This window comes from Sinohyriopsis cumingii, chromosome 2 (genome assembly GCF_028554795.1).
Source record: "Sinohyriopsis cumingii isolate HCF-2022 chromosome 2, ASM2855479v2, whole genome shotgun sequence".
Lineage (NCBI taxonomy): Eukaryota > Metazoa > Mollusca > Bivalvia > Unionida > Unionidae > Sinohyriopsis > Sinohyriopsis cumingii.
In genome coordinates, this window is record NC_142962.1 from 96,379,637 (window position 1) to 96,400,533 (window position 20,897).

Here is a 20,897-nt window from a genome sequence, read left to right on the forward strand (position 1 = left end):
ACATTTAAGTATTTGTTCTGTTTTAGTATTGTAAATTTAAGCATTCATTCTGTTTCATTGTAGGGTTTTCTTTTACCTCGTATGTTTTCCTGATGGATAATAAACCCCATGACATGTGGGATTTGTGTTTGCTTCTTTTTATGCAATGCCCCGCTCACAATGGTACCCACCATGGCTCACACATTTAATAAAGCGAAACAAAATGAAAACAGCAATATTGTGTGCAGAACTTTATTACTGTTTCAGAAAATTTATTACATAATTGTAAGTTGAACTCTGAGCCAAAAAATTATTTTGAAAACCAGTCTATATTTAGACTTGTTTAATTTATTTCGGATCCTTTCTGCCTCTGCTTTGAACATAGCCTGCAGATAGCTTCATGTTTATCTGTCTTTCTGTCTGCAAGCTTGCCGATTATAAAGTGTTTGCACAAGAAGTCTTGCAGTATTGATGGATTGTGATAAAACTCAGAAACTGTTTGAAAATAATTTTAGTAAATTTCAATGTGACCTTGAATCTCATTATAATGAGTGTGTGCCATGTCCCCTACAAATAAGATATTTACCTCCCTTTGTCTTTGTTGGGAACTCTTCATTTGGAGGTTGATTCTATCTCTTATGCCCAAAAAAACACATGTAAGATCATCAATTAATTTTTTTGCAGCCAGCTCTCTCCCACTAAATATGGTAGAATCAAGAAACTTCAAGACAGCTTTTTATGCAAGTTTTGACCAAAGAGAGCAGTATGTGCTTATTTAGGTACAGTTCATATAAATATCCTTTTCACAAAGTTAAACACTGTACTGTCTGTCATTTTTTGTACATTATATTTTCAAGTGTACAAACATTTAAAGCACAGAAATTCCATGGAGTTTTGATTTTAAAAAATTGTGTTTGTACCCAAAATTAAGAGGACAAAGTATAATTATAATTTGTTGTATGGATCAACTGTTGGTATATAAAAAAATACTGCAAGAAAAGCTAAAGACAAGATAGTACAGCAGTACACATTGTTTAAGCTGTGAAACAATACAGTGCAGAAGTATATATTGTTCAAACCAATACAGTACAGTATTACATTGTAGTTCAAGCTACGAGACTTGAATTTATATGTAGAAAATAACAATTGTGTATTTAAATTTATATGCATGTAAATAAGATGGTTGTACATGATTTATTTACTGAAAAATAGTACATCTTATACATATTTATAACAATACATAATAACAAAATGTGTATATTATACTCTTTAAATTAATACTTTTGTTATATTAATACTCTTTAATAAATTGACACATTTTCCAACAATAACAACTACAGTCAAACCTGATTTAGCAACCATCTACAATATGGTCATGTTTATTGTAACCACCACTTCACCTCAATATCTACAATATTTTTTTTTATATAACAACTACAGTGGTTGCTGAAGACAGGTTTGACAGCAGCATGCCTTTTTTGTATGTTAATAATAATATGAACACAGCAAGGAAGCCATGGTAGCTTTAAGTGCTTGAGGTAATGTACTCATAACCAATCTAGCTGTCAGATCAACCTGTAATGGCTACCATGGTGTGTCCTTTGGCAATTTACGTTACTTATTTCGGCAAGATACAATTTTCATGCGTCGCAGCGTGATAAAATGTCCATTCAAACCAAATTAATACAGCACGGAATGTGAGTCTCAAATCTATCAGATACATACTGTACTTATTCTTGTATTTCTCAACAAACAGAATCAATATTATACCTGCCCAAAAATGTGGATTTGTCTAAAAATAATTATTATAAATACCAAAGAAAACAGTCTGTGAAATTAAAAAGAAATTTTCCAAATGATGAAAAAGTCTACAAATGTGTAATTCCACAGCAAATTTGCAAACCTGTTAAAAATGTGAAGTTTGCAGAATAATTTGCATGTGTTACCTGCAATACTGTACCCCCCCAGGCCATCTTGATTTAATGTTATTTTAACCTCCAAATTACCCTTTGATCTTTTGTGACTTAAAACTCATAACAAGTTTATCATACGTCATTACAAATATTGTTTTGATTTATATCCATGATATACAGTAAAACCTGTCTTGAAAAACCACTGCTATGTGAGACCACCTGTATTGAGAGACCACATTCTCATTGCACAAATTTATTGATTATGTAACATTGTGACCTGTTATGAAAGACATCCTGTCTTGAGAGACCATATTTTGGGGGCAAAGGAGGTGGTCTTTCAAGACAAGTTATACTGTAATAGGTTTGCATTTTTCAAATGACTGTAATTTTGAATTTCACTACAGTAAAATATTTTAATATTTATTTTATATGGCCAAAGGGACTAAGTAAGCTTGAATATTAACACATGCAAATGTTTGACTGAAGACTTAAACATATACAGTTTAGTAAAACTTAGCAGGATGTAAAAGAATACCTGCTATTTTCTGCTTGGGTATTTTGGACTCAAACCTGACTGATATTGATAATATGAATTGATAAGCGCTGCCATGTTATTTATTTTGCTCTCTCAAGAATTATGGCGTTTATTGATTGACAGATGGCAGAGATTTATCTACTGGATAATGAAGTTTCAGCATTGTAAATATAATAATTACAAATATGTTCATATACTGCTGATGCCCCTATTGCTATGATGCAACTGAAGGACAAAATAAAGTTTAAAGTAAATCTATAGATTTTTGGGGTGGGTGGGGGGAAGAGATAATCTAACTTGACCATGACATTCTAACTGTAAAATCTCATGCCAAAATTTGGTTCAGTCCATGAAGTCCTTCAGAAGCTACTGAGTTGAAACGCAATTCTGATGAAATTAAATGGCAAAGTGCTGAGTCATACAGGGGCCATAACTCCATGAAATTTTGTTTGAAAATTGTGAAAATCAAACTTGACCTAGGTCTCCTTAATCAAAGTTTTGTTTAGATATATGTACACAAAATCCTTTATCTGTTGTCATGGTGACTCCAAGACATGGATAGTCATCTCAAACTCCATGTCAAACCACAAATTAATTGGCACAGTAATGGATGAAACAAGTTGTTTGTAAAACAAATATACAGCATATCCAAGCAAAAATATAGGAAGCAATAGCTAAACAATGTGAATGAATTATGTTTGCAAATAATTGAATAAATAAGCCACAATTTCACACATGAATGACCTAGAACAAAGAACACAAGCATATATATATAAACAGACTGAACACTGGTTATAAAGACGTTCAACCACACATAGACAACTATTTTCAAAAAGATACATTGTGAAACCTGTTTTCCTTAAAATACAAAATATTTCTTCAGGGCACATTTTTGCCCTTTATATACAGGACAAACTACATTATGTGGACAGAGGGCATTGCATTATCAAGGATACTGTCACAGAAAAGTAAAAACAAACATTTTTAATGAATGATATTTAAATGAATGAATGAGAAATATCTTTGTGATGTCATTGATTTGTAAATTTGCTGGTTAACATCAGGAAGGAAATCACAGACCATATGTACTTACTTATAAGTCAAGTCAAACTGTAACCAGCAAAGAACCAGATTTGCTATAGCATATTGTTTGTTCTACTGATTACTCCTAACAAACTGCACAGACCCAGAAGTGCGAGTATTATGATATATCTGGGTCTGTGCTGTTTGCACTAGGACTCATAAGTGAGTACATACAGTATTATCATCTGCATGTAAAATTGCAAAATGAAATCAGAATTCCTGAATTAAAAGAACACTTTACTATTATGGACCAATCATTCAGTCCTTTGAGTTTACATTAGTAACTGGTTTCACTACATATCATGAAAAAATGAGCATTATTTGTTCACAACTATGGTCATGAGTCAAAGAAATCATCTTGTTCTTTTACAGATTGAACAGTGCGAGGTGCGGATGCACTTGGTGGCTTTTTATTGAAAGCATTCTCAAAACTGTCTACAGTGCTGGCACTTGCACCACGATGGATGTTTGATGAATTAGTGTCTGTTTCTCTATGGAATTTTTTCTTTGGACTTGCACGTCCTGAGTAGATCCTCTCACCAGAATCATAATTCACATCATCATTGTTGCTTCCATCCAGCCAAGAGTCCACTGAGAAAATAAAATTTTAGACATGTATGTTTAAAACAAATTTTGATATGAACTCTCTCAGTCCTGATGTCATATCAAACTCATGATTTTAAATATAAGATGATGACATAAATTATGGTGTCATGATTTTAATGGCAAATAATTGTTTTTGATAAATTAATTACATAAAAGAACAATTAAAATGAAAGGATGATTGAAAAATAATAAATATCACAAATATTTAATAATGTATATGATAATTATCAGAAAATAACAATTTTATATTTTATCACTAAGGTGCTGAATGTTTTGGGATTGCTCAAGTAAAATTTGCTGTTTGAGGTTTGTAAGGCTAGAGTAGGTTTGATGGCTGGTACAATTTGATATCCAGTCAAGTATGGATTATATATGTACTTTGAATTTAATATCTTAATCTGGTTATTTGTCAGCAAAGGAATTGAAAAAATAAGTGTACATTACACACTCCAAGTAACTAGAAGTATTAAACATGTTTTATTTAGCTTTGGACAGGGTACAACAACTAGAACAAAATTCTGGGGGTCAACAATAGTCAGGGGGCCCACCACCAAAGCCTTGGCTTTTGTAAGACAAGATCTTCCCTCTCTACTGGCATGATTTATACTGTACAAAAGTGCACTGACAATGTATGGTTGAAGGAAGAGTTAATTCATTTAAATTTACTGTGAGGTAAAGAAAAGTCAGCTTTTTCCAATAGTAAACAAGAGTTTCAATGCCCTCTATGTAAATATTACTATGGTACGGCTTATTTAAGAGATTACTGACCCAGCAGTCTTAATGACATCAACCTTTGGTCAATATTTGTGGTCTTGAACTCAATTTAATGAACAGAAACTATTATTTTCTTATTAGGTTTACCATGACCTTTTGATCCCAAAATCAAATTCTCTTCTATGCTTTACATGCAAGCCTCAACAAACTTTGGTCAAGATAGTAAACTTATAAAATAACATATTATTCGTCCAAAGTGATCTTGACCTTGGATTCCAAAATTAGCAGGTTTCATTTTACCAAAACGTGTGTGTTGTTGATCTGGGGTTTAACACCATTTCTCAGTGCAAGATAGGCTATATATGGTAGCCATTATACATGGTGGAGGAAAAAGCAGAACAACCCTGGTAAGAACCACTGACCCATGGGAAGCTACTGGCAGCTATCTAACATATCCACATTGGCCAAAGCCTGAGACTTGAATCCATGTGCAAACAGAGATGAGATGATAGTGATTGGTAAAGGTGAACACTTTAGACCACTAGGCCACCATGGACCCCCACCAAAAACATGTCATCCACAATGTTTGGTGAATGTACAAAGTTAATAAAAACTGAAATTTTTATATCATAGAGAAGGAACAATTTTTGTTATTTCAGTCACAGTGGTCTTGATATTTGATCTTTGACCTTGAAATCAATAGGCTTATTCCTTGCCCAAAGTACAAAGTGCTTAGGTCCAGGTATGCAAAATAGAACTAATGTTTTTCTGTGGAAACATCTTCTTTCAGTTACCCTGCCCTTGATCATTGACCTTTAAAGCCTGAAATTGACACACTTCCTCCATATCTGAAATGCAAGCCATCCACAAAGTTTGGTAACCATAAATGATGGAAAATTGAGTTATTCTGCAGAAACCATTTTTCTTCTTCTTGACCTTATAACCTGAAAAACTGGCTTCACTTTACCCCATGTGCAAGCAATCCACAAAGTTTGGTAAGTTTGAATGGTGGGAACCTTGAGTTATTGTGCATAAGCCTTTTTTCAGCCACAACGGTCTTGACCTTGGACCTTCTAACCTCCAAATCAGTAGACTTCTTTACTTTAAGTGCAAGCCATCTGCAGTTTGGTAACTGAATATGGTGGAAAACTAAAATTATTGTCCTGTCATCATTTTTCTTGTTTCATTCAGTGACACCTTGACCTAATTTTCTATGAAAAAACCCCACAGGCTTCTTCCTTACCCCCAAATGCAAGCCATCCATAAAGTATGGAAATTGTTGATCGTGGACAGCTCAAGACAGTGTGCAAAAACAAAATTGGTAACCTACAGCTGGACAGATGAGTGGATGGATGGATGGATATCATGATATAATATGCTCCCTCTTATGGCTTGCATATAAAAAAAAATTTTTAAAGAAAAAGAGTAATAAAGCACACACACACACCTGTTTTGAAAAGTAACCTTTTATATGTAAACAAGTGGCTTCTGATAGCGTGACTGTTTGAAGATGAATAATAATTACATTATCTGTCCATGTGTGTGTCCATGAACAATTATGTTTCCACATGGTAGCTTTCCATCTTTGCCAGTCAAGATTCCAATATGTTAACTCTATCTACACCATGGCGGATTGGGCAGATATTTTAGTGCTTTGTCCTAGTGACATCAATTGGATTTCATGAGTTGTCTCCCTTAGTATGTAATGTCAACTAACCAATAGCATTGTACATGCATTGTACATGGGCTGAAAATAGTGGGGGCAAATGACTTCAAAAGGATACTTTCTAAATTTAGCATGAAAAGTATGACTACATACCAGACAGAAGTCATTACAAGTGTATTTGAGTGAAAGGTATTTGTACAAACACGGACTGGCAGTGGAAAATTGTTTTTTTCTTAGTCCATTCAAGTTGTGTTCTCCTTGTCTTGATGATGTAGGAACAGTGTTCAAATCTGAGCAAATTAATTTTGATTGGATGTGGTGGCTTGCTGCTGAATCCAATGAAGTTCACAGACCTGAAGCACTGAAATATCTGCTTGATTTGCCAAGGTGTAGATAGGATTTGCATATTGAAGCCCTCGCTAGTGAAGATGGTTAACTTTCACATGGACTTCTATATCATCCTTTAGAGGAATTACTCCCCCTGGATTGTCTGTTCTCCTTTCATATTTAGTTTAGCTTTACTAAGTTCGTTGGATTTCAACCAAATTTACCAGCAGCTTTTCACTGATGAGACCTTAAAGGAGTATGATTTTCATCATTCCCAGACATCATTTATAATGAGTTATGCCCCCTGAATTTTCATCCTCATTACTTTGGTTTCTGCAAGAAAATGTGTTGGTTTCCCCAAACTTTTATATGTGGCATGAGATTAAAGAAACCATGCATATGTCTGATTTCCAGTATTTCCATGAGAGTATTTACAGAAGTTAAGGCCCCTTGTCTGTCCTCTTGATCTTAGTTTCTACATCATAGCTTTACCAAAGAGAGTCAAAATTTGGTATGCCCCTTAACACTGGTGACACAATGAATGAGTGTCATTCCCAGCATTCCATAACTGCATTTACAGGAGTTATTGCCCTGACTACCCAGTCTCCTCATTTTGGTTTCCACAGCTTTGTTTACTAAGCTTTGATGAATTTGAACTGCATTTGGCATGAAGACCTTAAAAGACTTTAATTTCCAATTTTCCAGAACATCATTGACAGTAATTATGGACCCTGACTGCCTAACCCTCATGAATTAACTTCATTAAACCTTTTGGATTTCAACCAAACTGGCATGCAGTTTGATGAGAACTTTAATGAAAATAATTTCAAGCATTCCAAATTATCCTTTACACAAATTATGACCCGTGATTGCTTGTCCTTTTGACTATGGCTTTGGCAACGTAAATGTGGCAATGAATGGTGTATTTCAACTTAATTTATCATGTACCTTTATACTTACGTGACAATGAATGAGCTGGATTCCTGCAGTTCACATCATCATACAGATGAGTTATGACCCCTTAATACACATCTTCTCCCATCTTTGCTTTTATAACACATATTTTTTTCTTTAAGGCCTTTGTAAGCAAACTGTAGTGAGCAGGGCCATTTGCAATTTGCCCACTGATAACATGCCCAGTTTCTTGTATAATTTAGTAGTTGTGACTGTAAAAATGTGTCTGTTAAAGACAGGTAATTGCTTAAAACAGGCAAATTTTAAGATAGGATTGACTCTATATCTGTGATGCACACCCTTCACCCAAAAGAAAACAGCAGTACACTGGTGTTCCACTCCTTTCCATTAAATTTTAATAGAATAGCCCTAAATGATGCATGCAACAGAGCATTGTGCAAGTTAAGCATAAAACAAAGAATTGCTGTTAATTCCCTTTGATTCATTGGGTACCAATTTTCATTTAAATCATTACTGCTACAATTCTTGAATATAATGACCAATGAACAATGATCCATCTCTGACAATGATAGCTTCCATATCAGAGACACATTTTGAAATACACGTACTAATAAGTCATTTCTGCAAAACCACAAAATTTGATACCCATGAAATCACAGTACTCCAACCCCGAAATCAGATTAAAATATTTGGAGGGGACATTGAGGGTAAAATTCTTCCAAGCACGTATGATTATTTTGGTATCATGTAGGTTACTCCCCTTTCTATGAAGGAATTGACTCCCATGGTAAGCATTTAGCTCAACACTACATAGTGAACTTTATGAAATCGATACTGATCTTATTAAAATATATTGTTTTGTTTCTTTTATATGAATACACAGTTTTATATCAATGAACTGACAACTATTTCTTAAAAATCATATTAAACTTAAAAACAAAATATTACTGTCTAATAAAATAATTATGGGAGGCAATCCCTTGTTGGAAATTTAAGTAAAAGTATACAATACATAAATAGTGAATTGACTGGATAGAAAAGTGTGTTACAGTTTCAAGTCTTAATTCAGACCCTGATTATCTCATAATTAATTTATCCAAAATCATAGATGAAAAAATATTTATCCAAGATACAAATGAGAAAAATAAACAATCCAAAACACAGATAAATGAGAAAAATAAACAATCCAAAATACTGACACTTAGCTAACATTTAAAGTGGGTTATATGCATGCATAGAATGTACTACCAAAAACAAAATAATTCAGATATTGAATACCATACAGTTTATTACTAATGTCTACCAAGTGAAAGGCATACCATTTCAATACATATTGTTTATTACTACTACCTACCTAGTGTTAGGCATGCCATTTAAATACATATTGTTTGTTACCACTACCTACCCAGTGTAAGGCATGCCATTTCAATACATATTGTTTATTACTACTACCTACCCAGTGAAAGGCATGCCATTTTAATACATACTGTTTATTACTACTACCTACCCTGTGTAAGGCATGCCATTTCAATTCATATTGTTTATTATTACTACCTACCCAGTGAAAGGCATGCCATTTTAATACATATTATTTATTACTACTACCACCCAGTGTAAGGCATGCCATTTCAATACATATTGTTTATTACTACTATCTACCAAACAAATGGCATGCCATTTTTATACATATTATTTATTACTACTGCCTATCAATTGAAAGGCATGCTATTTCAATACATATTGTTAATTACTACTGCTTACTCAGTGAAAGGCATGCCATTTCAATATATATTATTTATTACTACTACTTACCAAGTAAAAGGCATGCCATTTCAAGACTATTATTTATTACTACTTCCTACCAAGTGAAAGGCATGCTATTTCAATACATATTGTTTATTACTACTGCTTACTCAGTGAAAGGCATGCCACATAAAGTGTATAAGTTGCATATGAAAGAAAATGCCACAACATATAGGATATATCTTTACCTAGCCTGCCTTAGTATTTTGCTATATTAAGTGATGGTATGAACTTTCGAGCAAAAAGGTCAAATAAAAAATTAAAAAATTCAGTGAATTGTCACTCTGCCTCCTATAGTGAAGTCACAAAAGTTCACCATAATGAAATCTGACTATGAAAAGTTACTATTTGGATACTGAAAGTAACTATGTTTTGTTGCCATATCTCTGAGGGTATTCAAGGAAAAGTGCAGAAAGGGATAAATAAATATTGTTATTGTTGTAGGGTTTAACACCATTTTTAAGCACATGATAGGCTATGCATGGTGGCCAGTATAACTGGTGGAGGAAGAACCCTGGAAAACACCGGCAAGAACTACTGACCCACAAGAAGCTACTGGCAGGCTTTCTCACATACCCACATTAGCTGAGCCTGAGACTCAAACACATGCAGACAGAGGTGAGATGGCAGTGATCTGGAATGGTGAGCACTTTAGACCACTTGGCCACTTGGGGCTCCGATAAATAAATGTAGCAATGACATTGACCTCGATGATAAACCTTGACTTTAACACATGAAATGCCAAACTTAAAAGCATAATGGCTCTATGGATCACCCTGGCATCTCATGTTGCTACGATATAAAGCAGAAAGAAAAGAAGCATTTAAAATTGTACTTCTGATCTTGACCTTGAGATAAACCTTAAAGTGTGCAATGCAGAACAACTTCCAATGACAACATAAAACTATACCAAACTTCACCCTTTTATCTAAAATAACTTAAGTTAGAAAGCAGTAAGGAAAAAAGGACTGAAACCTGAAATATTGACCATTGACCCTGATCTTCAAAATACAAGCCCCAAGAGCATAAGCAAAATATAATTTCATGATGATATATAATTATATCAAGTTTCATCATTTCGCCTCAATTGACTATAAAATTACAAGTGAAAAACTAACTGAACAGGAAAACGTCCACATAAAAATCCATGACCTTGACCTTGAAAACATTACCTCCAATGTGGTCCATAACACATCTTTCAGTAATGATCCATAAGTATACCAAGTTTCATCCCTTAATATTGAAAGCCTTTAAAGTTATAAACTAGATTGAAAGTGTGATGGAAACATAAGATACTTAGTTGTGACCTTGACCTTGAGAATAGGATCCTCCTTGAAGTTTATGACACAACTTCAAGTGATAATATATATATATATATATATATATATATATATATATATATATATATATATATATACACACACACATACACACACACATACACACACATTTTTAAATCATAATGTCCAATGGTTTTAAAGTTATAGAGCAGAAGTGAAGGTGAATGGAAATTTAAAATATTAAACAGTGCCCTTGACCTTGAAGATAGCATGCCCAGTGTTGTATTTGACACATATCTTCTAGTGAAGATACCCAAGTTCTTATTCTTGAATGAGGGTGAAAGGGAAAGCGTAATAAAGATGTAAAATATATGTGCAATGACCATGACCAGATAGGATCCATATTGTAGGATATGACACATCTTCTTGTGATGATGTATAAGTATGCAATGTTTCATACATTAACCTCAAACAGCTTTTAAAGTTATAGAGTGGAAAGAAAAGTGTGATGGAAAACATAAAATACTGAACCTTGACCTTGGAGACAGGACTCCAGTATGGTATGTGACATCTTTTTGTGATGCTGTACAAGTATACAAAATTTCTTCCCTTAATTTCAAATGACTTTAAAGTTATGGAGCAGATAGGAAAATGTGATTGATAGATGGATGAACAGACACATGGTAGAACAGACAAAAAGAAGTGCAGATGTACTTTCTTTTCTTCCAAAAGGCAGGAGACAAACTGCACTGACTTTTCAGCATAATATGCCAGATCATGGTTATCTGGTTAAGCTGGCTTTATAGTATTTGGCATCATCTTTAATCAAACTGTATAAGTTTCAGTATAACAGGGATGCTCTAACCAATATAATGCAACTTATGGACACAGCTTTAAGTTAAAAAAGAGGCTGTAACTCTGTAATATTTTCAAAAAAGGTCTTGTTAATGTAAAGCATCATGCCAAATTTGGTTAACTCCATGAAGTCCTTCAAAAGCTGTTGAGTGGAAACCAAATCCTGATGAAACTGAGAGGCAAAGTTGCAAGTCAAACAGGTACCAAATTTACATCAAATTTGGTTGAAAAAAAAGTGAAAATCAATGCAGACCTAGGTCTTCCTAATGTAAAACCTCATATCAAAGTTAGCTTGAATGAAGTCCTTCAAAATTTATTGAATGAAAAAAATTAATGATTGACAGTATCCAACAGGCTGGGATGGACATACGTCAATATCACTATATGCCTATAAAGAGCACCCCACCCCACACCACTCGAATATGATAGTGGTTGATAAAATTGTAACTGCATTGAACAAATAATTTTTAAGTTCTGTGCCATCCAAAAGGCTAAATCATGCAAAATTGTCTATTTTCAGAGTGGGATTCACAAAGGCTGAAATGGCTGCAATCTTTAAACAAACTTTTGTTTATTCACAAATAAAGACTGGAAATGATGAGTTTCTCAGCACCATGAGTATGAATGACCTCTGAACAAGAACAAAAATGATTGTTTAAAACAGCATCTGTTAATATTTTGGTATACTGGAAAAAATGGTTCAAGTATAAAATTGCCAGGATCTGTCAAGTCTGCTGAAAATGTTTATAAAATTCACCCTAGCTCTAGAATTAGCACCATCACTAAATATAGCAAGGGATTTGTACATCTAAGGAGACCTTAGCTCCATGCATCTTTGAGTGCACCATTATATAGATTATCTTCCTTGAGTGAATTCACCTTACCTATTCGTCATGTGCTGTGAATAGACAAGATACAAATATGGATCAAAACATTTGTTTAGACTGAATATTTTAAAATTGGGCATGGGTGGGTGGGTGGTATTCCAATTTAGTCTTTATGTAGCATTGCCACTTTTTTAAAGCTGAATCAGGTACAACAAAGTCATATGAGGATGGACCATACAGCATTATGTGTTCTTTAATTATTAATGCTATCAGACATTTTATTTAAATTTCAGCATCTTTTTCACATCAAACTTGAACTATTTGTGACTGGTGCATCATAAAAGACTACAATTTGATTGATATAGCTTTTCAGCATAGAATTTGTGCAGGGAAACCAAAGTTAAGAGCATTTGGGGGCCATAATAAATTTGACTCAGTTATAACATTCCTTAGCAAAGATATCCTAACCCTATAGCAACCAAAGTAAATAGGATGGACAAACAGGGGCCATAACTCCTGTAAATTAGAAATGCTGTTGTGAAATGCTGGAAATCTAACTTAAGTAAAGTTTCCTCAATACATGTATATAACTGCATGCCAAATTTGGTTAAAATCCAACCATTCTGCAGAAACCAAAGTCAGAAGTAATGACAATCCAAGGGACATAATTCCTGTAAAAATGATGCAAATGAAAGCAAAAACTAAACTTATTCAAAGGATTACAGTGTAAAACTGCACACTTCAGTGTCTGTCTAAATACTAACAAAGAAGGCTGGAAATCAAAGACCTCATCCTCATAAAGCAGTATATCAAATCTGGTTAAAATCCAATTATTCTCAGTAAAGTTTGATTGTGGAAACCAAATTGCTGATTGTGGGACAGATGAACAGTTGGAATAACTGATGGATGGGGAGATGGAAAATGTGACTACTGTATTAATGATATTTTTTTAGCAGAGTGCTAATAACTTCACAGGCATAATCTATATTTGATCTATACAAATGCTATTCGACAATTTATTTCCTACTTGGGAACGCTTTTTTTAAGGATAGATGTTTATTAGTGAAAATGTTGCTTAAACCCTAAATATGTCATATTCTGACCTAGAATGTATTACAGACAAGAAGAAAAGTTATAAAATTTTACAAATTATTTGTATCATAGAAGAATGAATTTTTTCTTTTAACTTTAGACAAAATGAACCAATCTGATAATAATTTCATTAATTTAGTTTATGTAAATTCTGTGAGAGGTTTTATTAACTAATAGTGAATGGAAGGTTCAAATGTAACTAATCTGATATCAATCAGTATACTGTACCACTTAAGTTTTTATTATTATTTCATTCTTTATATATCTTCTTTCTACATTTGAATATATTGGATAATTATAACATTCTGCACAAAACTAAATGAAAAAGGAGGACACAAAACAATGAACCTTTGGTACTTCAGCAGCAAGTTTCTCTAAAATCATTCAACTAATAAAGGTTTGGTGTGGTTTGGAGTGGTTTGGTCTGGTTTGATGTTTTATTACACAGTAATGTAATTAGTTTTGGTTTGGTGTTTTATTACACAGTAATATAATTAGTTTTGGTTTGGTTTTGTATTTTATGGCACAGCAGCATAAGTAGGTTATTTAGTGCCAAGGCAACTGGAGTCAAGTACCTTGCCCAAGAACACAACATGGTAGCTTAGTCTGATGGTAGGATTCAAACCCATACCCTCTTAGTCATGAGTCTGGCATGCTGACCACTGAAACAATGTGGCTTCCAACACAGTTAGTTATTTGGTCTCATAACAACTGGAGTATAGTACTTAGCCCATGGAAACATGATGGTAGCCAATTCATGGTGATCTGAAACAACAATGTTTCAGTTGGAAGTCTGGTCTGCCAACTACTGAACCAACACGACTCCTGCTTCCATTAATCACTCCTTATGACATGCAAGCAGGAACATCATGCCAATTCTACAGCCCTGACCAAATAGGGAAATAAATAAAAAGGATGAATCCACAAAAACTATTTTGACGTGAAACCAATACAAACTGATTCATTGATATTACGATACTGCCACCAGATGTCAATCACTCACTAGACATTCAGAATCTCATCATGGGCTATGTGTATGAATCAAGACATAAGTACACCTTCCTTGTTGAGTTTGCTGACCTTGGAGAAGCTTAATTAAATACCTACGCAGAATCAGGTCTGGTTGACCATGAGGAAGCATAATTAAATACCTACCCTGATTAAAGTCTGGCTGACCCTAGGGAAAGAAACGTAACAGATCTGACTGACCTTGGCAAAGCATAATTAAATACCTAGAGTCAAGTTTGGCTGACCTTGAGTAAGTATAATAAAATACCTCCACATGGTCAAGTTTGGCTGACCTTGGGGCAGCATAATAAAATACCTATACAGGGTCAAGTTTGGCTAACCTTGGGGCAGCATAATATAATACCTACACCGGGTCAAGTTTGACTGACCCTGGGGAAGCATAATACAGTACCTACACAGGGTCAAGTTTGGCTGACCTAGGGGAAGCATAATAAGGTGCCTGCACAGGGTCAAATTTGGGTAACCCTGGTGCAGCATAATATAATACCTACACAGGGTCAAGTTTGGGTGACCTTGGGAAGCATAATAAGGTGCCTAAACAATCTTCACTACATGCTATATACAAAATAAAGTTGAAATGGTCTCTTTATCTTTCATATTCCAATGTTTGTAATATTTTCAATGTAAAGTCAAAATTAACTATGTGCAACTATTTTCAAATGAAATGCCTTATGTAGGAAATACTACACTATTTAGGAAACATGGTTATTTCAGCTCTTTAGATTGGTCAGTTACATTGCTTACCATCATCATTATTGAATTCCTCATCTTTCTCCACAGCATCCACATTATCCATTATCCCCAACTCAGCCTGGTCCTCTTCCTGCATCTTTTTGGCCTGACAAAAAAAGAACAGGTCATATATTTTAAACTTAATTTGTGGAACATGAAGTTCAAGGTATATACCTACTGAAGCCAACATATAGGGAGACTGGAAACTCCCTATCCCACTAAATATCATCCATTTCCTACTGATATGCAAATGAGGTTCCCAGTCTACTGTAAGAACAAAAGCTGGATTTCTGACTGGGTCAGAGAAATTCATTCATAGCAAATATTTTGTAAACCATACTGCTCCAATATTTCTTCACTACCATACAAGAAATAAATGTATCCATTTGTTGGCAAAAGATGTGAGAGTACATTGGTATGATATCATTAAACACTAAGGACTAAAACTTTGAAAAATAAGAGGTAAAAAAATGAATTCTGAATTTCATTTGAAACATTGCACTATAGTCTTGTTGTGCCCATGGAGAAAGATATAATTTTTCTGATACCAAGTAACACAGACAATGACTTAATCATCAAGATGTTAAAAATTACCTTCTGAATGTGCCAAGCGGCTAAGTGATCAAGCCTAATTCAAGGTGCATTTGATTATATTTAAGGAATTGTGTTCTCATAGTGTTCAAATACTGTCATTTTAAACATGCACAAATATAGCAAATATATATGGAACCTGTACCAACAGCGTAATTTACACTAATCAAATGCATAAAAAAATATTTTATATGTTTTCAGAGACAGTTATAACATAATCTAGCAAATGGTAGACTGATCAAAGGCTCTCATTTACATCATGTGGTGATGCATGATTAGGCAAGAACTCAATGGGGGCAGACATATTGCAAGTCTGGAAGAAAAACATCCTTCATATTGCGTTTCAAAATGTGGTTTGGTCTTACTATTCTGGGATAGAAATAAATATTATTATTTGTATGATTTCCTTGAAATTTTGCGAGATAAGGACTTCATCATGTCAGTTATGAATCTATGGGGTTTGAGTGACTTCAACAGTCAAGTGAAGTTTAATACCTCTGTGTCTCTATTTTATGGACCACTCTGGTGGCCTATGTGGTTAGAGCATCTGCTTTGGATGTGGGAAGGTATGGGTTCGAACCCCAGCCAAGTCATACAAAAGACTTATAAAAAATGGTACTAACAGCTGCCTTGCTTGGTGCTCAGCATTAAGAGGTTAGTGTTAGGACTGCTGGGTGGCCTGGTGTCAGGATAATGTGACTGGGTGGAACATGATGCTATTTGTCAGCAGCATGATGCCCCAGTGCTAGACATCACTATAAACTGCCACAATGCAGACACTGTAGCGATATGAATGGAAAATTGTTAAAGATACATTAATAATTAAAATCACAAACACACACACACACAGATTCTATTTTATACATTTCTTCATACTGCATTAAATCAAGCCATGCTTGTTTTGTTGTTTTTTAAAATGTCATTTTTAACACATTATTGACTATTGTCATACCATGTAAATGTCAGCTATGTGTTTTTCCTAAAGACATGCAGAGGCAGCCAACTATAGTTCATTTGGGCATGTCTTGAACCCACAACCCTTGGATTATGAACCTGATTCATCTACCAACATATTGGCATCAATTAAAAGCTAAATAACTTGTCTGTACAATGTGCAAATATTACAGAGCTAATTTTAATTTTCTAATTACCTTTTCTCTTGCCCTTTTTGCCCTTTCTTCTCTCAACCTTTGTCTTTCCTTAATTTCAGCAAGTTTGGCTTCACGAGTCTTATCAGCAGACTCCTGTGCTTCCTGAATCTGAAAAACAGTGATGCATCAAATTTGTATGAGTACGTATGTTTTATTACCACAACTTTATTTATGTCAAAGCATATGTAAATCCTATGACAGGTTTAAGTACTGACTTTACTCATGTATAAGTCAAGTCCAACTGCAAACTGCATAGAATCAGATCTGCTAGCGCATAATGTGCCAACAGATCTGGGTCTATGCATTTTTATAGGAGTAATCAGTGGAACAAACAACATATACCCTGGTCTGCAGGTTCATTATTCTATTGCAGATGTGGATCTTTGTTGTTTGCAGTTTTATGAGACTTATAAGCAAGTACAGACGGTAACTAAGACAAACTACATTTTGGCTCAGATGTTACTGAGAAGCTGGAAACCAAAGAACACGTAGAAAACTGAGGGATTTGAAACCATAGGCAATCTGCACTATCCAGAAAAATTATTTGCTAATAAGTCAAGTCAAATGCAAACAACAAAGATCCTGATCTGCCTAAGCATAATGAACCAGAAGATCAGGTGTATGCTGTGTGTTCTAGTAATTATGCCTAACAAACTGCACAGACCCAGATCTGTCAGTGCATTAAGTGACATCAGAGCTGGGTCAGTGCAGTTTGCAGTTGGACTCATCTTATAAGTGAGTATATATGGTATATACTTGCTAACAAGTAGAGTCCAAATGGAAACAACATTGACCCTGATCTGTTGAAGCATAATGTACAAGTAGATCAGGGTTTATGTTATTTGTTCTACTATTTATTCTTAACAAACTTTTTCTTTGGTGGATCTGTTTTCATACTTAGAAGACGACCATGTACATTATGGAATCCTCCCTTCCATGGGTCCTTCTAGTACAACATGAAATCAGTCCTTTCACTCATTATGTTTCAGAGCTAATTATGAATTTAATAAAATAATCCATCATTTCCAGCAATTTCATCTATTTCAAACAACTGACCTGTTTAACCAAAAGATCATACAATTTTCTACTCTCAAAATGACATATTGGATTTCCCAAAGCTACATTTACTTTTTGCCTAACATTTCAAAAACATTTTGGAACAAATGGCTTTGTCACCAAGACTAGGACATCCCACAACTAAGCTATTCTACATATAATGCTTACTCCAACCAATTCACGACAATAATGATTGACTGCTAATCTTGACATATGAAGAATTCTGATTCTGGAACTGTAAAATAGCAGTGATGACTAGAAAACTCATTATGAGACAGAAAGAAAGCAATCCCAATGAATGTAATGTTTAAATTACCAAGTTTTAATCAATTAAATATTACTTACTGCATAATAAACCAAATAGTGCAGATGGCCACACAAAAATTCTTTCCAAAACAATTAAGAGCAAGATTCAAATGGTACATCTGAATTTAAGCTCATTCAGTAAAAAATATCCACAAGTGAAAATATTCTAGATATTTATAGAGCACTATTGATGATGTTAGCTATTGCTTTTCAAAATCTTCTCTATGACAGTTATAAATAGTGAATTAAAATGTTAAGAAATCCCAGTCCCAATTTACTACCTGACCCATGATACTAAAAGTCATCACCAAATTTTGCCGATGGACCATTCAACCCATTATTACAAAAAAACAATCAGAAGTACTCAGTCAGTCCATTAGTTCAAAACACAATTAGAAGCACTGAGTCAGCTCATTAACACAAAAAACAATTAGAAACACTTAGTCAGTCAATTAGTACAAAACACACTTAGAAGCACTGAGTCATTCCATTAGAACAAAACACAATTAGAAGCACTCATTCATTCCATTAGTGCAAAATACAATTAGAAGCACTCATTCATTCCATTAGTGCAAAACACAATTAGAAGCACTCATTCATTCCATTAGTGCAAAACACAACTAGAAGCACTCAGTCATTACATTAGTACAAAAACACAACTAGAAGCACTCAGTAGGTCCATTGGTACAAAAACACAATTAGAAGCACTCAGTCAGTCCATTAGTACAAAACACAACTAGAAGCACTCAGTAGGTCTATTAGTACAAAACATAATTAGAAGCACAGAGTCAGCTCATTAGTACAAAAACACAGTAAGAAGCACTCAGTCAGTCCATTAGTACAAAACACAATATGAAGCGTTCAGGTGGTCAATTAGTATAAAACACAACTATAAGCACTGAGTCAGCTCATTAGTACAAAAACACAATAAGAAGCACTCAGTCAGTCCATTAGTACAAAACACAATATGAAGCGTTCAGGTGGTCAATTAGTATAAAACACAACTAGAAGCACTGAGTCAGCTCATTAGTACAAAAACACAATAAGAAGCACTCAGTCCATTAGTACAAAGCACAATATGAAACGCTCAGGAGGTCAATTAGTACAAAACACAATAAGAAGCACTCAGTCAGTCCATTAGTACAAAACACAATAAGAAGCACTCAGTCAGTCCATTAGTACAAAGCACAATATGAAACGCTCAGGAGGTCAATTAGTATAAAACACAACTAGAAGCACCGAGTCAGCTCATTAGTACAAAAACACAATAAGAAGCACTCAGTCAGTCCATTAGTACAAAGCACAATATGAAACGCTCAGGAGGTCAATTAGTATAAAACACAATAAGAAGCACTCAGTCAGTCCATTAGTACAAAACACAATAAGAAGCACTCAGTCAGTCCATTAGTACAAAGCACAATATGAAACGCTCAGGAGGTCAATTAGTACAAAACACAATATGAAGCGTTCAGGTGGTCAATTAGTATAAAACACAACTAGAAGCACTGAGTCAGCTCATTAGTACAAAAACACAATAAGAAGCACTCAGTCAGCTCATTAGTACAAAAACACAATAAGAAGCACTCAGTCCATTAGTACAAAGCACAATATGAAACGCTCAGGAGGTCAATTAGTACAAAACACAACTAGAAGCACCAAGTCAGCTTATTAGTACAAAAACACAACTAGAAAGACTGACTCAGCTCATTAGTACAAAACACAATTAGAAGCACTCAGTCATTCCATTAGTACAGAACACAATTAGAAGCACTGAGTCATTCCATTAGTACAGAACACAATTAGAAGCACTGAGTCAGCCCATTAGTACAAAAACACAATTATAAGCACTGGGTCAGCCCATTAGTACAAAAACACAATTAAAAGCACTCAGTCAATCCATTTGTACAAAAACACAATTGGAATAAGTATTCAGTCAGTCCATCAGTACAAAAAAGCAATTGGAAACATTCAGCACATTAGTACAAAAACAAAATTGGAAACACTCCATCTGCCATTAGTAAAAAAACACATTTAGAAACACTGAATCAACCCATTAGTACAAAAACACAATTAGAAGCACTCAGTTCATTAGTACAAAAACACATTTAGAAGCATTCAGTCAGTGCATTAGTACAAAAACACAATTGGAATAAACATTCAGTCAGCCCATTAGTAAAAAAACACTATTGGAAATACTCAGTCCATTAGTAAAAAAACACAATTGGAAGAAGCATTCATTCAGTCCATTAGTACAAAAATATAATTGGAAACACTCAGTCAGCCCATTTGTACAAGCACACAATTAGAAGCACTCACTCAACCCAAAACATAATTGGAAGAAGCACACAATCAGACCTTAGTACAAAAACACAACTGGAAGAAGCATTCAGTCAGTCCTTTAGTACAGAAGCACAACTGGAAGCACTATGACACATAC

At 34.3% G+C, this 20,897-nt stretch overlaps 1 protein-coding gene across 2 annotated transcripts in view; it reads right to left on the reverse strand.

Annotated features, from left to right (window-relative positions):
* Positions 1-215: 215 nt before the first annotated feature.
* The window catches only part of LOC149805426 (uncharacterized), a 39,532-nt gene continuing 18,850 nt past the window's right edge, over positions 216-20,897 (reverse strand). The window contains exons 6-9 of one of the 2 annotated variants that reach the window (XM_089950003.1): positions 17,099-17,206; positions 15,369-15,462; positions 12,561-12,574; positions 3,966-4,101 (exon numbers count right to left, since the gene is read on the reverse strand). In XM_089950003.1, the coding sequence (XP_089806129.1) occupies positions 12,561-12,574; positions 15,369-15,462; positions 17,099-17,206 (216 nt within the window). In that variant the 3' untranslated portion in view covers positions 3,966-4,101. Of the gene's footprint in view, positions 4,102-12,560; positions 12,575-15,368; positions 15,463-17,098; positions 17,207-20,897 lie in introns of both variants that reach the window. The other variant, XM_089950002.1, reaches the window with a different exon arrangement.